Consider the following 20,748-nt stretch of genomic DNA (forward strand, 5'->3'; position numbering starts at 1 on the left):
TCTCTCTCTCTCTCTCCCCCACCCTCTCTCCTACACATTTTTTAAAAAATCAATGAAAATATCCTCAAGTAAGGATAAAGAATATAATCTATATCTATACTTTTATCTATATCTAAAAATACATCTATAGTTAAGCTATACATATATTTAAAACAATATCTAAATCAATATGTATATCTCTATCTATCTATGTATAGCCATGGGAGCAGAGGCACATTGATTTTATCCCTGAGGAGTGAAAGATTATTCCAACATCCTACTCCCTAACACCCTCCTGCAGCATAGCCCCTCGTGTGGAAGGAGAGGTTCCTGGGCACAGTGACCAGGACACCAAGGAGGGCCTGGTTCTCTGAGGCACAGTCAGCACCTCCTTCCAGGAGAAGCCCAGAGACCAGGACCTCCCTCACCTCTTGCCCTTTGTATGTGCAGACACCTCCCATATGCAAATGCCCACACGGCCACCAGACACACACACAGAGCTGCCGTCCACTTAAATGCAGGACCTCCTCACCCTGGAGAATACTTTCTGGGGGACGAGGACCTCACCTGCAAGACATGACTCCCATGTGGCTCTTCCTCTTCCTGCTGTCAGCTCCCAGATGTGAGTGACTCAGGGCTTAGACGTGAGGAGATGGGGATCCTGCATCTGAGGCCAGGACTCACTGTGTTCTCTCTGTCCCAGGTGTCCAGTCCCAGCTGCAGCTGCAGGAGTCGGGACCAGGACTGGTGAAGCCCTCGCAGACCCTCTCCCTCACCTGCACTGTGTCTGGGGGCTCAGTCACCAGCAGTTACTGGTGGAGCTGTATCCGCCAGCCCCCGGGGAAGGGGCTGGAGTAGATTGGGGGCATATGGCATGATGGAGACACTAACTACAGCCCCTCGCTCAAGAGCCGAACCTCCATCTCCATAGACACGTCCAAGAACCAGTTCTCTCTGCAGCTGAGCTCCATGACAACTGAGGACACAGCCGTGTATTACTGTGCAAGAGACACAGTGAGGGGATGTCAGTGTGAGCCCAGACACAAACCTCCCTGAGGAGACAGCAGGGCTGGCCTGCAGGGGGCGCTCAGGACACCAGGGGGCGCTCAGGACCACAGACATGAGGAACAGGACAGGAGCTGGGACTTAGGGGATACAGTCTCTGATGAACTGGTCAGTGGTTTTATTATTAAGGAGTAACACCCTCCTCCAGGACTCACTGCCCCTCCCCTTTATGCCTTACATTTCCTTTCACACCACCCCTTGGAGGAAGTCACTTACTTCCTCTGCCCCATTGATCAGTCAGAAGAAGCCCTTAATGTGTCCTTTGGTCCCTCCTCCAGGAGACATTACCATGTTAAGGAGGCCATTGGGTCTGTCGTTGGGGCAGTGACCAGAAAGACGTTACTGCAGCCCCAGCAACCAATAAGCTCGGCTGTGCTAACAAAGGGACAGTCTTCTGTCAGGAGCTTCTGTTGGAAGAAACTCACAAAGGCTTTATTCTAACACAAAGGAGTGGGTAGAACTGGGCTGTAGTTTGGATTTCTAGAGCCTAAGAAAATAACATCTGCAATGAATAATACATGGAGTAAGACTAACACTGCAGATTAAACATAAATGAACTTCAGGAAGTCTAAGGAAACTCTCCAAAATGGAACACGGAATATATTTCCCTCAAAATAGCCAAGTGTCAGGAAGGTAAGAGACAATAAAGCCGTCAGATATCTCTGTAAATAAAAGCCTAAGTGCCCAAACAACCAACAACCAACCGACCATTTGAACGGTTGCTATGACGTGCACTGACCACCAGGGGGCAAACACTCAACGCAGGTGCTGCCCCTTGGTGGTCAGTGCACTCCCACAGCATGAGCACAGCTGACTGACAGATGCCAGGTTCTCCGATGGTGATCACAGCTGTGGCGGCACAATTCTCTCCTGTCTCCGTGGCAGCAGGCAACTGAGTGATGGCAGGTCCTGCAGAGCCAGGATGAGCTGGAGCTGCTGGGCACCTGGCCCAGGCTCAGGTTCATTTCTGGAAAACTGCCACTTGGTACACTACTACATTCCTCGGGGATGTCAGACTGCCAGGTGCAGCCCAATCCCCACAAGCCCCAAGGGGTCCCGAATTGAGAGAGGGTTCAGGCCAGGCTGAGGGACCACACCTGTGCATGAGACCGTGCACTGGTCCTCTAGGTTATACATGAAATTGGAATCCAAAAACAGGAGAGAGAGGCACCAAGAAAAATGTATGAAGAGATTATGGCAAATAGTTTTTCAGAATTTGATGTAAACTATAAGGAGATCTAAGAACACCAAAGTACAATAAGAAGAATGAAAATAAACAACATTCAGTCATGGAACATTGAAGTCAATCTGGTGAAAAAAAATAAAATGCCTAAGGACAGTAAAGAAATAACCACACATGAGTCAAGGAACACGATTAATAAAAACATCAAAGGTCACATAAAAAACTACCAAAACCAGAAGACAATGAAGTGACAACTCAAAGAGCTGAAGGAACACTGAGAAGTCATCAACGTATAATTCTAAATTGTTAAAAATGAAATTACAAAATATCAAATGTTGTGAGATGCAACAAGAGCAGTGCTTGGAGGGAAATGTATAGCATTAAATGCTTATGTTGGAAAAGAATAAATATCTTTAAATCAATAATCTAAGCCTCCACTTTAAAAAATTTGAAAAGTGTGAGGACCAATGTAGAGGCAGAGGTAAATGCATGTTCTCACTGCCTCCCACAACCACATGAAATGCACAAATAAAATAGAGAACAACCATCATTCCTGACTAGGGAGGTAAAGAAGAAAGCACACCGAGACTGGTAGGAAGGGTGGAGGCAGGGAAAAGGCTAGTCTGACACCCAAATGTGGCATGTTTTTAATTGGCAGGGATATCTCAGCTCTGGAGGCCTCCTGTGAAAAGCAAAGGGTCTCAGCCTCACACCAGAACCCCAACCCAGGGTTCCAGAGCTGGGAAGAGAAGTCCTCATCACCTCAGGTTGTAAAAACCAGAAATGATTGTCTCTGAGTGACATGGAGGCAGCTGAAGACCCAGGTAGTTCCTCTTAAAGGGCCAGCACAAGAACTTACAGGGTCCTGCTTCCTCTGAGCTCCAGAGGCAGGCAGGGGGAATTGGGGGATCCAGGGACATATGGGGAAGAACTGGATTGTCCGTCATTTGGGCAGGAACTACGGGTGGCTTTCTCCCAGACAGGGCTGCTCCTAGTGGTCACTGTTCCATGCTGGGACCTCCTCATCACATAGCTGTTTCCAAGCCATATCTGAGGCTCCATTAGTGTGGCTCACACAGTTTGTTCTGCCCTGGTGATTCCCTGAGAACCCACCCCATCCAAATTGCAGCCCCACCCAAATTGTTTGGAGCAGCCTTTCCATAGGAATGGCTTGTCCTGGATCAGGCTTCAGACTCTCCTATAATCTCTCAAACAAGCAGCAGCTGGCATCAGTGTGCCCCAAACCTATCATTAAGACACCCAGGACCTGGTACTAGCAGCAGCCTGCCTTGCGTCAAAACTTGTCCTTGCCTGGGCACTTTCATGCCCAATACAAGTAGCAGCCATCTGTAGATGCCCCTGTAGCTCATGCTTGGTGGCCCAGGCAGTGGCTGACTTTGCACCACCCAAGAGGCCCTAGAGCAGTGATGGCGAACCTTTTGAGCTCGGCGTGTCAGCATTTTGAAAAACCCTAACTCTGGTGCCATGTCACATATAGAAATTTTTTATATTTTCAACCATAGTAAAAAAAAAAATTATATTTTTGATATTTATTTTATATATTTAAATGCCACTTAACAAAGAAAAATCAACGAAAAAAATGAGTTCCTGTGTCACCTCTGACATGTGTGTCATAGGTTTACCATCACGGCCCTAGAGCCAGTGCACCTGGTGGACAGCTTCAGACCACACCAGATTACAACTCCACACATTCAGAAGGGGGAAAAGGAGAAGGAGAAGCAGGAAAATGAAGGAGAAGAAGAAGAAGAAGAAGAAGAAGAAGAAGAAGAAGAAGGAGGAGGAGGAGGAGGAGGAGGAGGAGGAGGAGGAGGAGGAGGAGGAGGAGGAGGAGGAGGAGGAGAAGGAGAAGAAGGAGGAGAAGAAGAAGAAGAAGAAGAAGAAGAAGAAGAAGAAGAAGAAGAAGAAGAAGGAGAAGAAGAAGAAGAAGAAGAAGAAGAAGAAGAAGAAGAAGAAGAAGAAGAAGAAGAAGAGGAGGAGGAGGAGGAGGAGGAGGAGGAGGAGGAGGAGGAGGAGGAGGAGGAGAAAGAGGAGGATGGGAAGGAGGAGGAGTAGGAGGAGGAGGGGAAGAGAAGTAGAAAAAGAAGAAGAAGAAGAAGAAGAAGAAGAAGAAGAAGAAGAAGAAGAAGAGGAGGAGGAGGAGGAGGAGGAGGAGGAGGAGGAGGAGGAGGAGGAGGAAGAAGAAGAAGAAGAAGAAGAAGAAGTGGAAATAATGAACAAAGCCATAGCCTTGGTTTGGCTCAGTGGATAGAGCGCTGGCCTGCTGAATGAAGGGCTCTAGGTTTGAAGATAGTCAGGGGCACATGCCCATGTTGTGGGCATGCACAAGGTGGCTGAACATTGATTCTCTGTCATCATTGATGTCTCTCTCTCTCTCTCTCTCTCTCTCTTCCACTCTGAAATCAATCCTAACTAATAAAGAGGGAATATGTAAATTGAACGTAACTCTGGGACAAAGATGGAGGCATCCACAGCCAGTAAGGAGGAATATGCAAATTGACCGTCACTCCATGAAAAAGATGGGGGCAGCTGGGCTAGGATGCTTGTGTCTTCTCCATGGCAATGATGGAAGCATTCCGCCACACCCCTCCCACGGAGGGCCTCTGGGTCTGCTTCTTCACCACTGCTGCGGGGGCCAGAGGAGCAGAAACACTAGCCTGCAGGGGGGCCCGGCACTCAGCAGCCCCAAGCTCCATGGCAACGCTGAGACCACTGGGGCTGCAGCAGAGACACAAATCTGCAGGAAACCTGTGGAAAGGAAGATAAACTTTCATAACTTTATCTCCCTTTCCACACGATGAGAAAACTGACCCTGATTTATTTAGTGACATGGCCCACACCTTTCTACAAGCACAGGGTATGTTATGACCACTCCCTGGAGGTCTGGTCAGAATACTGTCTCCAGGAAACAACGCTACTGTGGCAAATCATCTGAGAGAGGAAACAAGCTTTTGTTGGGTTTATTGTGAAGACCAGAGAACATGCCACCTCAACATATTCCGTGTTGTTATATTGATGATCTTGAGCTGCAGATGCTTGACAAACAGCAAATGCACCAAGAGGTTTTCATTGAAGTCTCCTGATCTGCCTAAAATCAAACCCCCAAAAAGGAGCTTAAATGTCATAGGTCCCCTCGATGGGAAAAGTGTCATCAGCCAGTGAAGACTGACAACTGTCACAGGACAGGAGACTAGAAGTTGACATCACACCCAAATTTTGTTACAAACTATCCCCCCCAATCCCCATCCATCTTTCCTAAAAATCATTTACTCTCCTCTAAGAGGCCTACATCTCCTGTCCCCTCTCCCTAGGAAGAAGGTATTTAAATCTGGATTCTAAACCACCTTGGGGAGTTATTCATTTTTCCCTGGGATCTCCCACATATACATGAGGTACACATATTAATGGACTTTTGTTTTTCTCTTGGTAATCTGTCTTTCATTACAAGAGCCTCCTCTCAGAACTCAGAAGGGTAGAGGAAAACTATTTTTTCTCCTCCGTAATTCTATCTCTGGAAATCAAGTTCAGGGCTAAACATTGAGGTTTGCTCAAGTGCCAAGCAGTCCCGGCTGAAGTGACGGAAGCTTCAAGGGGTGAAAATCAATGATATTGACATCAAAGTAGGAGAGAGGGCACGTGCATGGTGCTGGTGGGAGTTTAAAGTGGTTCAACATTTTTGGAGGATGATTTGGCAAATTTGATAGAAATGTTCAAGGTACATCCAAGAGTCTTCTAGGAATCTCATCTGCTGAGATAAAGCATGAGTGCATGATCCCTGGTCAGAACCCAGGATGCTACTGTGGGCTCCCCTTCCATGATAGGAAAACCTGCAAGGTGGCATCTATATTAATAAAAGGGTAATATGCCAATTAGACTGAACGTCTTCCTGACGACCTTCTGGACGTCCTTCCAAACAAAGCCATGGTGCGGGGGGCAGGAGGGGGCTGAGGCAGAGGTGGTTAGAGGTGATCAGGCAGGCAGGGGAGAGCAGTTAGGGGGATCAGGCCGGCAAGCATATGAGCAGTTAGGAGCCAGCAGTCCCACGGGGTCACGGATTGGAGAGGGTGCAGGCTGAGCTGAGGGAACCCCCCTCCCATGCAAGAATTTCCTCCACCGTGCCTCTAGTAAAAAGATAAAAAAGAGGCTATATGAACAAAATATTGACAATACATACATACTATCAACAATTGAATCTAAGAACCAAAATAAGTGAACAAAGTACCTAATGACAAATTAACTGATGAATAAAATAGAAGTGGAGACAAGGAAACATGGAACAGAATGCAGAAACTCAGAGGGAAGAGGGAGGAGAGAGTAGAAAAGGATGAACCAACGAACTCACATGCACATATGCATGACCTATGGACACAGACAGGATGGCGGTGAAGGCGGGTATTGGGCAGGAAGATGGTGGAAGGTAGATATGGGGATAAAAATGGGGACATCAGTAATACCCTCAACAGCAAAGATTTTTTAAGAAAAGAAATTAGAAAAAGAAGATCAAAAGCACCCAAAGTAAAGCAGAAGGAAGGAAAAATAAAGATGAGCAGAGATTAATGAAATGAACACAGAAAAATGATAGAAAACCACCAATGATGCCAACAGCTAAATCTTTGAAAAGATCAATAAAACTAACCCAATGCTAACAAGACTGGCAAAGAGACAAATGACCAATATCAGAAATTAATTAGGAGAATAAACACATTCCCCACTGCATTCTTATGAGACTGGCATTCCTTGTGCAGTCAGTACAGAGAAAGAGTAAACTATAGACTGAAATCTCTTGTTAACATATTTACTAAAATCCTCAACAGAAGATTAGCCAATCCTACCAGCAATATAAGAAACTCATACTCCATCATGACCAAGCAGGAATTATCCCAACAATTCAAAGATGATTCAACATTTTTAAATCATCCGATGTAACCCAACAGGTCAACTGTGTAAAGAAGAGAAGTCACGTGGTCATTAAAATTGATACAGAAAAGTGTGTACAAAGCACAGCTTCATTCATTATAAAACTTTAGGGCACGTGGGATAAAGGGGCCCTTCCTCACTCTGACCATGGGACTCCTGGAGCTAATGTCACACTCGTTTGTGGGAAGTTACATGACTCCCTCAGATGGGGACAGAGTCAAAAAGGCCCACTCTTACCACTTCTATTCAACACTGTCCTTGACGTTTTTAGCAATAGCAATAAGACAGGAAAAATGCATAGAGACATTCAAATGTGAGCCCACAACAAGGTGTCCCTACTTGCAGGTAACATGTTCATCTATGAAGAAAAATCAGAAGAATCTACTTCAAAATCCCGGGTGAATACACACAAATGGGCCTATTTGGAGACTTATCATAACTGCAGTGGTGCTGCCCGTGCCGGGCTGGCAAAGCAGCAGATAAGGGGAAGGAACTGAGTTCCTGTGGGAAACCGTCCCCAGGAACACAGCTGTTCACAGAGGTGCAGCCTCAGGAGGAACTGGCAGCACCACTGGTCACCAGAGTTCACCCTGAATCCCCTGGTGCCTGGAGGGGCCACATGTGTTTATTCCTTGAGCTGATCCCAGGGAAAATGAACCCTTCTGCCTCTTTAGGACAGGAAGGAGGTTCGCACTGGGAGCCAGGTCCCCTGAAGCCTGGCTGCCCCATTCCTCCCTCAGAAGTGGGGAGAGGGATGTCCCCTAGTGGTCACACTTCAGAGTGGGTTCCAAGGTCCCCAGAAAACACGCTGGGGTGTAAGCTGGGGAGGCCTCAGTGAGCTTTTAAACTGACACTGAAACCTCTATGCGTGTTGAAGGGAGGGAGGGAGTCCCGGTCTCCTCCTGGCACCTGGGAACACGGACTTTTTCCTCATTGAGGTTTGTGTTTCCCTCAGCCTCACGGGGCCTGACCAGCTGGCTCAGGCTGGTCCCCACAGCGAGGCCCAGCATCCGCCTGCAGGAGAGGGGGTCTGGGTGGTTCTTCGTCTTGAAGTCTCTGGAGAGAGGTTCCAGCCCAGCTCCCCAAGGCCCCCTGTGTCCTGGCACCTGGGGCTGCCCTTCTGGGGGCCTCTCCATCCTAGTCCCCCTCGACCCGGCAACACAGACACCCCCAGGTCTGTGGGTCCACCCGGAAGGACCCTGGCTGCCAGCATGCGGTGCGGGGCCTCCACAGTGTTAACTAGACATGGGGGAGGGGCCCTACCCATGTGGCTCAGTGGATAGGCATCAGCCTGGGGACTCAAGGTCTCGGGTTTGATTCCTGTCAAGGGCACGAACCTCCATTGCAAGCTCGATCCCTGCCTGCAAGTGGCAACTACTCAATATATCTCTATGGGCTCTCCCTCTCCCTTCCCTTCCACTTTCTCTAAAAATAGGTGGGAAATATCCTAGGATGAGAATGAACAAAACTAACTGAATGAAGGAATCTTTAAAAAAAAAATAGATAGAAGGAAATAAATGGTAAGAGGTCATGCCTGAGCCTGGCCAGTGTTGCTCATTGGTTGAGCTTTGACCTATGAACCAAGAGGTCAGGGTTGGAATCCTGGTCAGGGCACTTGCCTGGGCTACTGCCTGACCCCCAGTGGGGGACCTGCAGGAGGCAACCAATCAATAAGTCTCTCTTATCACTAATATTTCTATCTCTCTCCCCCATTCTTTCCTCTCTGAAATCAATCAAAATATATTTTAAAATAAGAATAAAATTGAAAAGGTAGAGAAAAGTAAGGCATCGTGGTGTTTGACCTGCCCATGCCCCATCCCCTCCCCAGCGTGATTGCACTTTCCAAGTGATGGGGGCTGCCTTCCCAGAGGAACAGTGACCACAGTCCCAGGTTCCTGTGTCTGTCTGTCCTCACCTGGGGCTGTGGAGGATGGACACAGATGGCTGCTCTCCTCTGAGAAGGGAGGTGCTCACCTGCCCCCAAGGAAGACGTGGTGCCTCAACTCTCTACCCAGAACTTTGCTTCCAAGAACCAACATATTCCTTCTTTTATCTTTTTTTATCCTCACCCAAGGATATTTTTCCATTGATTTTCAGAGAGAGAGTGGAAGGGAGGGAGGGGAAGAGAGAAACATTGATGTGAGAGAAACACATCAATTGGTTGCCTCCTGTACAAGCTCTGACCAGGGCAAGGGCATGGAAGGGCCTGCAACCAAGTACATGCCGTTGACCAGAATCAAACCTGAGGCCCTTTGGTTCCCAAGGGTATGCTCTATCCACTGAGAAAACCGGCCAGGGCAAGGACTCCATTTTTAAATTTTATTTATTTAATTATTTATATTTAATAATTTTTTATTGTTGAAAGTATCACATATGTCCTTTTTCCCTCCATTGACCCAAGCCAGCCAGCCCCCACCACCCATCAGGAATCCATTATTAAATAATGGAAATTCTCCCACTTTGAGAGGCTGGGAGTAGGACTTTTACACAGGAACAGCAGGGAAGTTAAGGGAAATGTGTGGTTTCAGGAGACAGCTGTGTGCTTGTGAGAGTGGCCCCAGGCTTTAGACAGAGGCTGCGGCCACGGTGTTCAGCCAAACCTCTCCTGCCTCCTCACATGTAGAGGTTCGAGTTTTGTGGATGACCTGATTGAGAAAAATAACAGGAGAATCTTTCAGCTTCAAAATAAAAGCGTCATCCAATTCACATTCTTATTCCCAAATTCAGAAAGGACACATGGCCCAAGCGGGTGAAAGAGAGAGAGAGGTAGTTCCATCCACGTGCCTCTGGGGCAGCACCCTGGGTCCTCATCAAAACCCCAAGGAAGAAAGACTCTCAATCCTGGAAACTGCCCCCCAAGGAATTCTGTCAGGGTAGATGGGTCTCAGGAAAGGAGGGAGGGGGGTCAGGACAGGACCCCTTGTGGCCAGCATCCTTGAGTCCTTTCCCATCTGGGGTCGTCCCTAGGATGACAAGGTCAGGCATGGAGCCCAGGGTCCCAGCTGCACCCTTATATGCAGACTCCATGCAAATGGGGCTCTCCTCCTGTTCATTAAAGGGGCCCTTGCCCGGCATGTTGGGGAGACACCCAGAACCCAAGTACCTGAGACAGGACCCCAGCGGCTCCACCATGGACTTGGTGCCAAGCTGCGTTTTCCTCCTGATCATTTCTCAAGGTCGTTCTCAGGAGTGGGGAGCGCTGAGACCTGTGCCTGTGCCTGTTGGTGCTTCCATGTGATTCTCAGTCCACTTGTGTCTCTGTGTTTGCAGGTGTCCAGTGTGAGGTGCAGCTGGTGGAGTCTGGGGGAGGCTTGGTGCAGCCTGGGGGGTCTCTGAGACTCTCCTGTGCAGCCTCTGGTTTCACCTTCAGTAGCTACGGGATGCACTGGGTCCGCCAGGCTCCAGGGAAGGGGCTGGAGTGGGTTTCTGCTATTAGTGGTAGTGGTGGAAACACATACTACGTCGCCTCTGTGAAGGGCCGCTTCACCATCTCCAGAGACAACGCCAAGAACTCGCTGTATCTGCAGATGAACAGCCTGAGAGCCGAGGACTCTGCAGTGTATTACTGTGCAAGAGACACAGTGAGGGGAAGACAGTGTGAGCCCAGGCACAAAACTCTCTGAGGAGACAGAAGGGTTGGGCTGCAGGGAGCGTTAAGGACACCAGGGGGCTCTCAGGACCAGCAAACCCAGGGTCCCAGCTCAGAGGCTGTCCCTGGAGGGTTGTTCAGGCTTCCTATTGGGGTCAATGCTTTCTTCCCTCCTAGTGTCTCTGGGGCAGTTCCTCTTCCTTCTTTGTGTCTTTAATTAGATTCTCTGCAGGAAAAAAAGCAGGAAGTGGCTGTGTTTCAGATCTGGTTGACTTCTCATCTGGGTCCTTCCTGTCACCAAGTCCCTGGTGGTCACTCTCTGGGTTGACAAGGCAAACATTGTAGGGATTCTGGTCCCCTCACTGAGACCTAAGTCCACTACCCTCGACACAGTGCTAGGAGGGGAACACGGAGTCCAGGCCCCAAACCTCACCTGAGTGTTATCAGCCCCTCGCTCTGCCCCAGGAGGAGCCCTTTGGGGGCAGTTAGCTGCTTGCCTCTCACTGACATGGCTGCACATGGAGGTGTAGGGTCGGACCCTGTGGCACCTCCCCTCAGAGATCCTGGAAGTGCCTACCTCTCCCTGTGCCCCAGATGGAGGCTGGACACCCTGTTGGGTGCTGCCCCCCTGGGTCTCAGAACCTGTTCTCAGAGGACATGTTCCAACACCAGACCGGCTTTCCCTAGGGAACCACCTGCATCCTGAGAACCTGCTGAAGGGAGACATGGTCCCACCCACCTCTGCTGTGCCTCCAGCTCCGCAGACACCACCCCATTCTCACCCTCTGTCCTCTGCTGCCCACACTCTCACCCCATGGAGACAGCACAGGATGTCCAAGGTGGAGGGGTGTGCCCTCTCCTTCCCGCCCTGGTAGGTTTTGCCTTAAATGCACCCCCACGCCATCCCCTCATGCCCATCTCTTGTGCCAGGCCCTCCCTGAGATGCCAGGGCCAGGGCTACTCTGCTGCTCTGCTGAGCTCACGTGCAGTGCCCACATGTGATGTCAGGTCCTGGGGGCCCCTCCTGTGTCAGGTGGGGACACAGCTGAGCACTGAGCTCACAGCACCTCCAACAGCTCACACCGGGGCTGAGGGAGCCTCCAGGGACCTGTGAGCTGCAGAGCATCTTGGTGGACAAACCCATGGCCACTGGGGTCAGAGGGCAGTCATGGAAAGGGTGAGGCCTGGTCACCTATAATGTTGCCAACATTCTGCCCACCAGAACCCAGGTACACAGGGAGCTCTGTGAACCCTGAAAGTGCAGGAACAGCCTGGCCAGCATGGCTTAGTGGTTGAGCCTCAACATAAGAACCAGGAGGTCATGGTTCAATTCCCAGTCAGGGCACATACCTAGGTTTTGTGCAACATCCTCAGTTTGAGTGTGCAGAACACAGCCAATCAATGGTTCTCTCTTATCATATATTGCTCTGTCTCTATTTCCCTCTCTCGTCTTCTGTGATATCAATTAAAAATATTTAAATACATACATAAATAAATAATGAAATTGATGCAGGTTTGATTCACAATGTGGGCACATATGGGAGGGAACTGATCAACATGTCTCTCTCACATTGTTGTTTCCCTCCTCTCTTTCTCCTTTCCTTACACTCAACAATCAATGACACATCCTCTGGTGAGAGAAAAGTAAACAATATACATATATATGCCTATATGTACATCTACCAATATATCTACATCTATCTCTACATCTCTATTTTTATATCTATCTATATCTATATCTATATTGATGTTATTCCTAAGGAGTCACTGATTGTGCCCACATCCTACTTCCTGACCCCCTCCTGCAGCACAGCCCCTGGTGTGGAAGGAGAGGTCCCTAGGCACGGTTACCAGGACCCCAAGGAGGGCCTGGATCTCTGAGGCACAGTCAGCACCTCCTTCTAGGAAAAGCCCCAGAGACCGGGACCTCCCTCACCTCTTGCCCTTTGTATGTGCAGACTCCTCCCATATGCAAATGCCCACACGATCACCAGACACAGACACAGTTGGCGTCCACTTAAATGCAGGGCCTCCCCACCCTGGAGAATACTTTCTAGGGGATGAGAACCTCACATGCTAGACATGACTCCCATGTGGCTCTTCTTCTTCCTGCTGTCAGTTCCCAGATGTGAGTGACTCAGGGTCTTAGACCTGAGGAGGTGGGGATCCTGCATCTGAGGCCAGGACTCACTGTGTTCTCTCTGTCCCAGGTGTCCTGTCCCAGCTGCAGCTGCAGGAGTCGGGTCCAGGACTGGTGAAGCCCTCACAGACCCTCTCCCTCACCTGCACTGTGTCCGAGGGCTCAGTCACCAGCAGTGACTACTGGAACTGGATCCGCCAGCCCCCAGGGAAAGGGTTGCAGTGGATGGGGTACTGGACAGGGAGCACAAGCTACAACCCAGCCTTCCAGGGCCGCATCTCCATCACTGCTGACACGGCCAGGAACCAGTTCTCCCTGCAGCTGAGCTCCGTGACCACCGAGGACACAGCCATGTATTACTGTGCAAGAAACACAGTGAGGGGAAGTCAGTGTGAGCCCAGACACAAGCCTCCTGATGGAGACAGCAGTGCTAGGCTGCAGGGGGCGTCCCAGACAGCAGGGGGCGCTCAGGACCCACAGCACCAAGAGCAGCCACAGGAGCAGGGGCAGAGGGAGGTGGGGAGGGAAGGGCCTTCCTGTTGGGCTCAGGGATTTCCTCTCAGGCTCTCAGCTGCCTCCAGGGATGGCCCTTCCTTCTCATGTTCTCCCTGAAGACAGCAGTGAAGAATGGACATGTGTTTGCAGGTGACAAGTCAGCAGTGACGGGGACTCTCCTTCACAAATTCTAAAAGTGGCTTTTTTTACTCTCTTTTCAACCTTTCTATGATGAGTGTGAACTCCACGGGTGGGTTACTGGGATCGGGCTGTGTGTACAGCTCTGAATCCCTCCCTAGGGGATTAGGGGGTCACAGCTCCCTCAGTGTCTGACTCTTCATGTGCCCTTCCCCTCCTGGTTCCAGAGAGATCACAGGTCCCTCCCTCTGCTGAAAGGCCTGAGCTCACTCAGGACTGGTGGACCTCACCCATCCTCTCTGGATCCACATTGGTCCCCAGAAGAGCTGTGAGCTCAGTGCACCAAACACAGGGAGCCCCACATCCACCCACAGGAGGGGACCCTGCTGTCCATCAGGAAGCAGTGCTAACCCCACAGCGGGGACCGGTGACCCTGCGGGCTGGGATGTGCATCATCAAACTCCTCCTCCACCTTTCCTTCTGGATCCAAGGATATCCAGCTTCACTGTGGGTGAGATGTGCATCGGGAGCATGTTGGAAACCGAGGAGGGTCCATGGGACCCCCTTCGTCCAGACTGGCCTCTTACTACTTGCCCAGGAAACAAAGTCACACAGACACATAGTCAAACACACATACACACACACACACACACACACACACACACACTCACACAGGCAATTACACACACAGTCACACAAACACAGTTACACACTCATTTCTGGAAAAGACATGCATTCATACATGAGCAGTGATACAAAACTGTTGGTGTTCTTATACACTGTACTTTTAAGAATTCTATATAAGAAAATGGGGTTATCTCTAGCCCATTTGCCTGAGTGGATAGAGCGTCGGCCTGCAGACTGAAGGGTCCTGTGTTTGATTCTGATCAAGGGCACATACCCCAGTGTGTGAGGTGCAGGAGGCAGCCAACCAGTGATTCTCTCTCATCATTGATGTTTCTATCTCTCCCTCCCTCTCCCTTCCTCCCTGAAATCAATAAAGAAATATTTCTTTTTAATATTTTTAAAACAAAAAAATGGGGTTAGATTTTGTTTTCTTGCATGCCATATGAAATAAATATGTGGTCTGCAAGAAACTATCATTTCAACACTGACCACAACTTGTGAAGATCAACAGTTGTATTTCTCAGTCCACTTAGTAGGAGCTCAAATTAGGAATTTAACCCCAACTTTGCTAGATGGCTACAAATTTTAAAATATAATTTAAGTAATAGTGGAAATCTTCCAAATAAAAGTCAAGGACCAAATGGACTCAAGGGTGAATTCTACCAGAATTTCAAATAGGAATTGATAACTTTCTAATCAACTCTTCTTAACTCTTCCAAGAATTAAGGAAAGAGACAGCACTTCCAAACAGAGTTCTTGAGGTGACCATTACACTCATATCAAAGTCAAGTCGAAAGAAACAAAAATGACAGGTCAATATTCCTGATGAAATTACATGCAAAAACCTCAAAGATATGCTAGGAAACTAAACTGCACACTGAAAGGATCATCTACCACGACCAAATGGGAAACCATCCTAGCATGCAAGGATGGTTCAACGTAAGTAAAACAGTAACTGTGCTACATCTCATCTACAGAATGAAGGATAAAGTATACCCTCGTATAAATAGATACAGAATAAAGCCTTTAAAATTGAAAATCGCTTCAGAATTAAAATTCTTAGCACATTAGGTGTAGAAATGATGGACCTCAATACACTAAAGGCCACATTTGAAAATCCAACAAGTGACATCACACTACACAGAGAAAATTAAAAGCTTTTCTTCTTACATCAGGACCAAGACAAGGGCTCCCCTGTGACTACTTCTATTTGTCAAAACAAGAAGTCCTTCTCAGAATAATTAGGCAAGAAAAGGAAATTTCAAATGTCTACATAGAAAGATATGAGTTAAAATATTTCTCATCTGTAAGCAGATGACAGAATCTTGTGCATAGAAAACCCTAAAAAATGTATGAGTAGCTAATAGAACTAGAATTCAGGAAAGATGTAAGATACAAAACCAACACATAAATGGATTGTGCCCCTGAATCCTCTCAACAGAGTGTCTTCATGGCTCTAGGAAACATGTGGGCTATTTCAGAGGAAAGTGAGGGAAGAACACTTGAACTGGCTACACAACTAGGAGATGACAACCTAATGAAACAAGGACATCACCCATCATGTTCCAAGGTAGCTCTGCCCCAATGTGGCACTGGGTCAGGTGCAGGCTCCAGTTGACCCCCATGATGTGGGGACAGGGCTCCCAGGGTCACATGCAGACATCAGGCTTCCAATAACCAGATTTTCATAACCTAAACTTAATTATTCCTAAATCATTTCCGACATCTTCCCCTCAACACACCTGATCATGACTGAGGTTATTCTATGTCCAAGGCATGAAACTGGATCCACAACAGAGTCTAGAGCAGGGGTGGGCAAACTTTTGGTGAGTGCGTGCCAAAACCAGCAAAATCTCTGACTCAAAATTCTTCTGCGTGCCAACCCTAATTTTTTGAGAACATGTTACGCCTACTTGATATCTCTTTAGGTGTGTGTGTGTGAAGAGCCTTGAAGAAATAATAAAATTCATTCAAGCAACAAAAACACAGTATATGATGATGAAAAATACATTTATTTTTTAATGTATACATGTTATGTAAAATTATTTATTTATCTAAGATGCACCTACACTGAATTTCTGAAAAATAAAAAAGTTGATATCAATAAAACAATTGTAACTGGAAGATTATAAGAGAGGGTTTCGTGTGCCAGCAAAAGTTACTGGCATGCCATTTTTTGCACGTGTACCAGGGGTTGCACACCCTGGTCTAGAGAATGAACACCACAAAGGAGGCCATGCAGCTGCTACACGTCCAGCACCAAACTGCCCTGAAGGAATAGGACCCAGGAGCTCTGTCTGTGTCCCTCTAATTGACGCTTCTGGTCCCCAGGGACCCGCACAGATGCTCCTCTCTCCCCAACACTTGGTCCACTGGCTCTAGGATCACTCTCTGGTCTTAGTTTATCCGCTGTTCACTTTGTAAGGGAAACAGTGTCACATGGGACTTCTGGTCTCCTGAACATGAACCTCCTGCAACAAATGAGGACTTTAAGTGCTGAAGGAAAATTGAGTGGCCATCAAGATTGAATTCTAAACTAACTGAAAATATATTTCAAAACTGAATGCAGCCGTGCTGATGAGGCACAGTGGTTGAGATTCAACCAATGATTCCATTCCTGGTCAGGGCACATACCTGAGTGTGGGCTTGACTCCCAGTAGTGATCATACAGGAGGCAGCCAATCAATGATTCTCTTTCATCATTGATGTTTCTCTCTGCCTCTCGCTCTCCCTTCCTCTCTGAAATCTATAAAATACATATTAAAACAAATGAATGACAAGGATGTGGATTTGGTTCTCATCTCTGCAGACATGGGAGGAAAATTATAAATATGTTCCCTGCCATCAATGTTTCTCTCTCCCTCTCTCCCCCCCCCTCTCTCGCTCTCTCTCACTCTCTCTCCTACACATTTTTTAAAAAATCAATGAAAATATCCTCAATTAAGGATAAAGAATATAATCTCTATATCTATACTTTTATCTATATCTAAAAATACATCTATAGTTAAGCTATACATATATTGAAAACAATATCTAAATCAATATGTATATCTCTATCTATCTATGTATAGCCATGGGAGCAGAGGCACATTGATTTTATCCCTAAGGAGTGAAAGATTATTCCAACATCCTACTCCCTAACACCCTCCTGCAGCACAGCCCCTGCTGTGGAAGGAGAGGTCCCTGGGCACGGTGACGAGGACCCTAAGGAAGGCCTGGTTCTCTGAGGCACAGTCAGCACCTCCTTCCAGGAGAAGCCCCAGAGACCAGGACCTCTCTCACCTCTTGCCCTTTGTATGTGCAGACACCTCCCATATGCAAATGCCCACATGGCCACCAGACACACACACAGTTGGCGTCCACTTAAATTCAGGGCCTCCTCACCCTGGAGAACACTTTCTGGGGGACGAGGACCTCACCTGCAGGACATGACTCCCATGTGGCTCTTCCTCTTCCTGCTGTCAGCTCCCAGATGTGAGGACTCAGGGCTTAGACGTGAGGAGATGGGGACCCTGCATCTGAGGCCAGGACTCACTGTGTTCTCTCTGTACCAGGTGTCCAGTCCCAGCTGCAGCTGCAGGAGTCGGGCCCAGGACTGGTGAAGCCCTCGCAGACCCTCTCCCTCACCTGCACTGTGTCTGGGGGCTCAGTCACCAGCAGTTACTGGTGGAGCTGGATCCGCCAGCCCCCAAGGAAGGGGCTGGAGTGGATTGGGCACATATGGCATGATGGAGACACTAACTACAGCCCCTCGCTCAAGAGCCGAACCTCCATCTCCATAGACACATCCAAGAACCAGTTCTCCCTGCAGCTGAGCTCCATGACAACTGAGGACACAGCCGTGTATTACTGTGCAAGAGACACAGTGAGGGGAAGTCAGTGTGAGCCCAGACACAAACCTCCCTGAGGAGACAGCAGGGCTGGGCTGCAGGGGGCGCTCAGGACACCAGGGGGCGCTCAGGACCACAGACATGAGGACCAGCTCAGGAGCTGGGACTTAGGGGATACAGTCTCTGATGAACTGGTCAGTGGTTTTATTATTCAGGAGTAACATCCTCCTCCAGGACTCACTGCCCCTCCCCTTTATGCCTTACATTTCCTTTCACACCACCCCTTGGAGGAAGTCACTTACTTCCTCTGCCCCATTGATCAGTCAGAAGGAGCCCTTAATGTTTCCTTTGGTCCCTCCTCCAGGAGACATTACCATGTTAAGGAGGCCATCGGGGACGTCGTTGGGCAGTGACCAGAGAGACGTTACTGCAGCCCCAGCAGCCAATAAGCTCGGCTGTGCTAACAAAGGGACAGTCTTCTGTCAGGAGCTTCTGTTGGATGAAACTCACAAGGGCTTTATTCTAACACAAAGGAGTGGGTAGAACTGGGCTGTATTTTGGATTTCTAGAGCCTAAGAAAATAACATCTGCAATGAATAATACATGGAGTAAGACTAACACTGCAGATTAAACATAAATGAACTTCAGGAAGTCTAAGGAAACTCTCCAAAATGGAACACAGAATAAATTTCCCTCAAAATAGCCAAGTGTCAGGAAGGTAAGAGACAATAAAGCCGTCAGATATCTCTGTAAATAAAAGCCTAAGTGCCCAAACAACCAACAACCAACCGACCATTTGAACGGTTGCTATGACGTGCACTGACCACCAGGAGGCAAACACTCAACACAGGTGCTGCCCCTTGGTGGTCAGTACACTCCCACAGCATGAGCACAACTCAGCTGACTGACAGATGCCAGGTTCTCCGATGGTGATCACAGCTGTGGCGGCACAATCCTCTCCTGTCTCCGTGGCAGCAGGCAACTGAGTGATGGCAGGTGCTGCAGAGCCAGGATGAGCTGGAGCCGCTGGGCATCTGGCCCAGGCTCGGGTTCATGTCTGGAAAACTGCCACTTGGTGCACTACTACATTCCTCGGGGTGTCAAACTGCCGGGTGCAGCCCGATCCCCACAAGCCCCAAGGAGTCCCGAATTGCGAGAGGGTGCAGGCCAGGCTGAGGGACCACACCTGTGCATGAATCTGTGCACTGGTCCTCTAGTTTATACATGGAATTGGAATCCAAAAGGAGGATAGAGGGGCACCAAGAAAAATGTATGAAGAGATTATGGCAAATAGTTGTTCAAAATTTGATGTAAACTATAAGGAGATCTAAGAACACCAAAGAAAATAAGAATGCAAATAAAAATTATTAAATCCAGGAACATTGAAGTCAAACTGGTGAAAAAGATAAAATGCCTAAGGGCAGTAAAGAAATAACCACACATAAGTCAAGGAACAAGATTAATAAAAACATCAAAGGTCAGATGAAAAGCTACCAAAAACCGCAGACAATGGAGTGATGACTCAAAGAGCTGAAGGAACATTGAGAAGTCATCAACGTATAATTCTAAATTGTTGAAAAATAAATTACAAAATATCAAATGTTGTGAAATGCAGGAAGAGCAGTGCTTGGAAGGAAATGTATAGCATTAAATGCTTATGTTGGAAAAGAATGAATATCTTCAAATCAATAATCTAAGCCTCCACTTTAAAAAATTCGAAAATTGTGAAGGCCAATGTAGAGGCAGAGGTAAAGGCATGTTCTCACTGCCTCCCACAACCACATGAAATGCACAAATAAAATAGAGAACAACCATTTTTCCTGACTAGGGAGGTATGGAAGAAAGCACACCGAGACTGGTAGGAAGGGTGGAGGCAGGGAAAAGGCTAGTCTGACACCCACATGTGGCATGTTTTTAATTGGCAGGGATATCTCAGCTCTGGAGGCCTCCTGTGAAAAGCAAAGGGTCTCAGCCTCACACCAGACCCCCAACCCAGGGATCCAGAGCTGGGAACAGAAGTCCTCATAACCTCAGGTTGTAAAAACCAGAAATGATTGTCTCTGAGTGATATGGAGGCAGCTGGGGACCCAAGCTGTTCCTCTTAAAGGGCCAGACTCTTACAGGGTCCTGCTTCCTCTGAGCTCCAGGGGCAGGCAGGGGAATTGGGGGATCCAGGGACATACGGGGAAGAACTGGATTGTCCATCATTTGGCAGGAACTAGGGGTAGCTTTCTCCCAGACAGGGCTGCTCCTAAAGGTCACTGTTCTGTGCTGGGACCTTCCCATCACATTGCTGTTTCCAAGCCATATCTGAGGCGCCATTAGTGTGGCTCACACAGTTTGCTCTGCCCTGGTGATTCCCTGAGAACCCACCCCATCCAAATTGCAGCCCCACCCAAATTGTTTGGAGCAGCCTTTCCATAGGAATGGCTTGTCCTGGCTCAGGCTTCAGACTCTCCTATAATCTCTCAAACAAGCAGCAGCTGGCAGCAGTGTGCCCCAAACCTATCAATAAGGGACCCAGGACCTGGTACTAGCAGCAGCCTGCCTTGCTTCAAAACTCGTTCTCGCCTGGGCACTTTCATGCCAAATACAAGTAACAGCCATCTGTAGATGCCCCTGTGGCTCCTGTTTGGTGGCTCCAGGCAGTGGCTGACTTTGTACCACCCAAGAGGCCCTAGAGCAGTGATGGCCAACCTTTTGAGCTCGGCGTGTCAGCATTTTGAAAAACCCTAACTCTGGTGCCATGTCACATATAGAAATTTTT

General features: G+C 48.2%; 1 gene segment (V, D, J or C); it reads left to right on the plus strand.

Annotated features, from left to right (window-relative positions):
* Positions 1-537: 537 nt before the first annotated feature.
* On the plus strand, positions 538-18,394 carry LOC138999315 (putative V-set and immunoglobulin domain-containing-like protein IGHV4OR15-8). The segment is given in 4 exon segments: positions 538-601; positions 12,962-13,276; positions 17,706-17,994; positions 18,346-18,394. Coding segments are annotated over 4 exon segments (699 nt in total).
* Positions 18,395-20,748: the final 2,354 nt, after the last annotated feature.

This window comes from Myotis yumanensis, unplaced genomic scaffold, assembly GCF_028538775.1.
Source record: "Myotis yumanensis isolate MYYU_CA2020_CCGP unplaced genomic scaffold, mMyoYum1.0.hap1 SCAF_1, whole genome shotgun sequence".
In the NCBI taxonomy this organism is placed as follows: Eukaryota; Metazoa; Chordata; class Mammalia; order Chiroptera; family Vespertilionidae; genus Myotis; species Myotis yumanensis.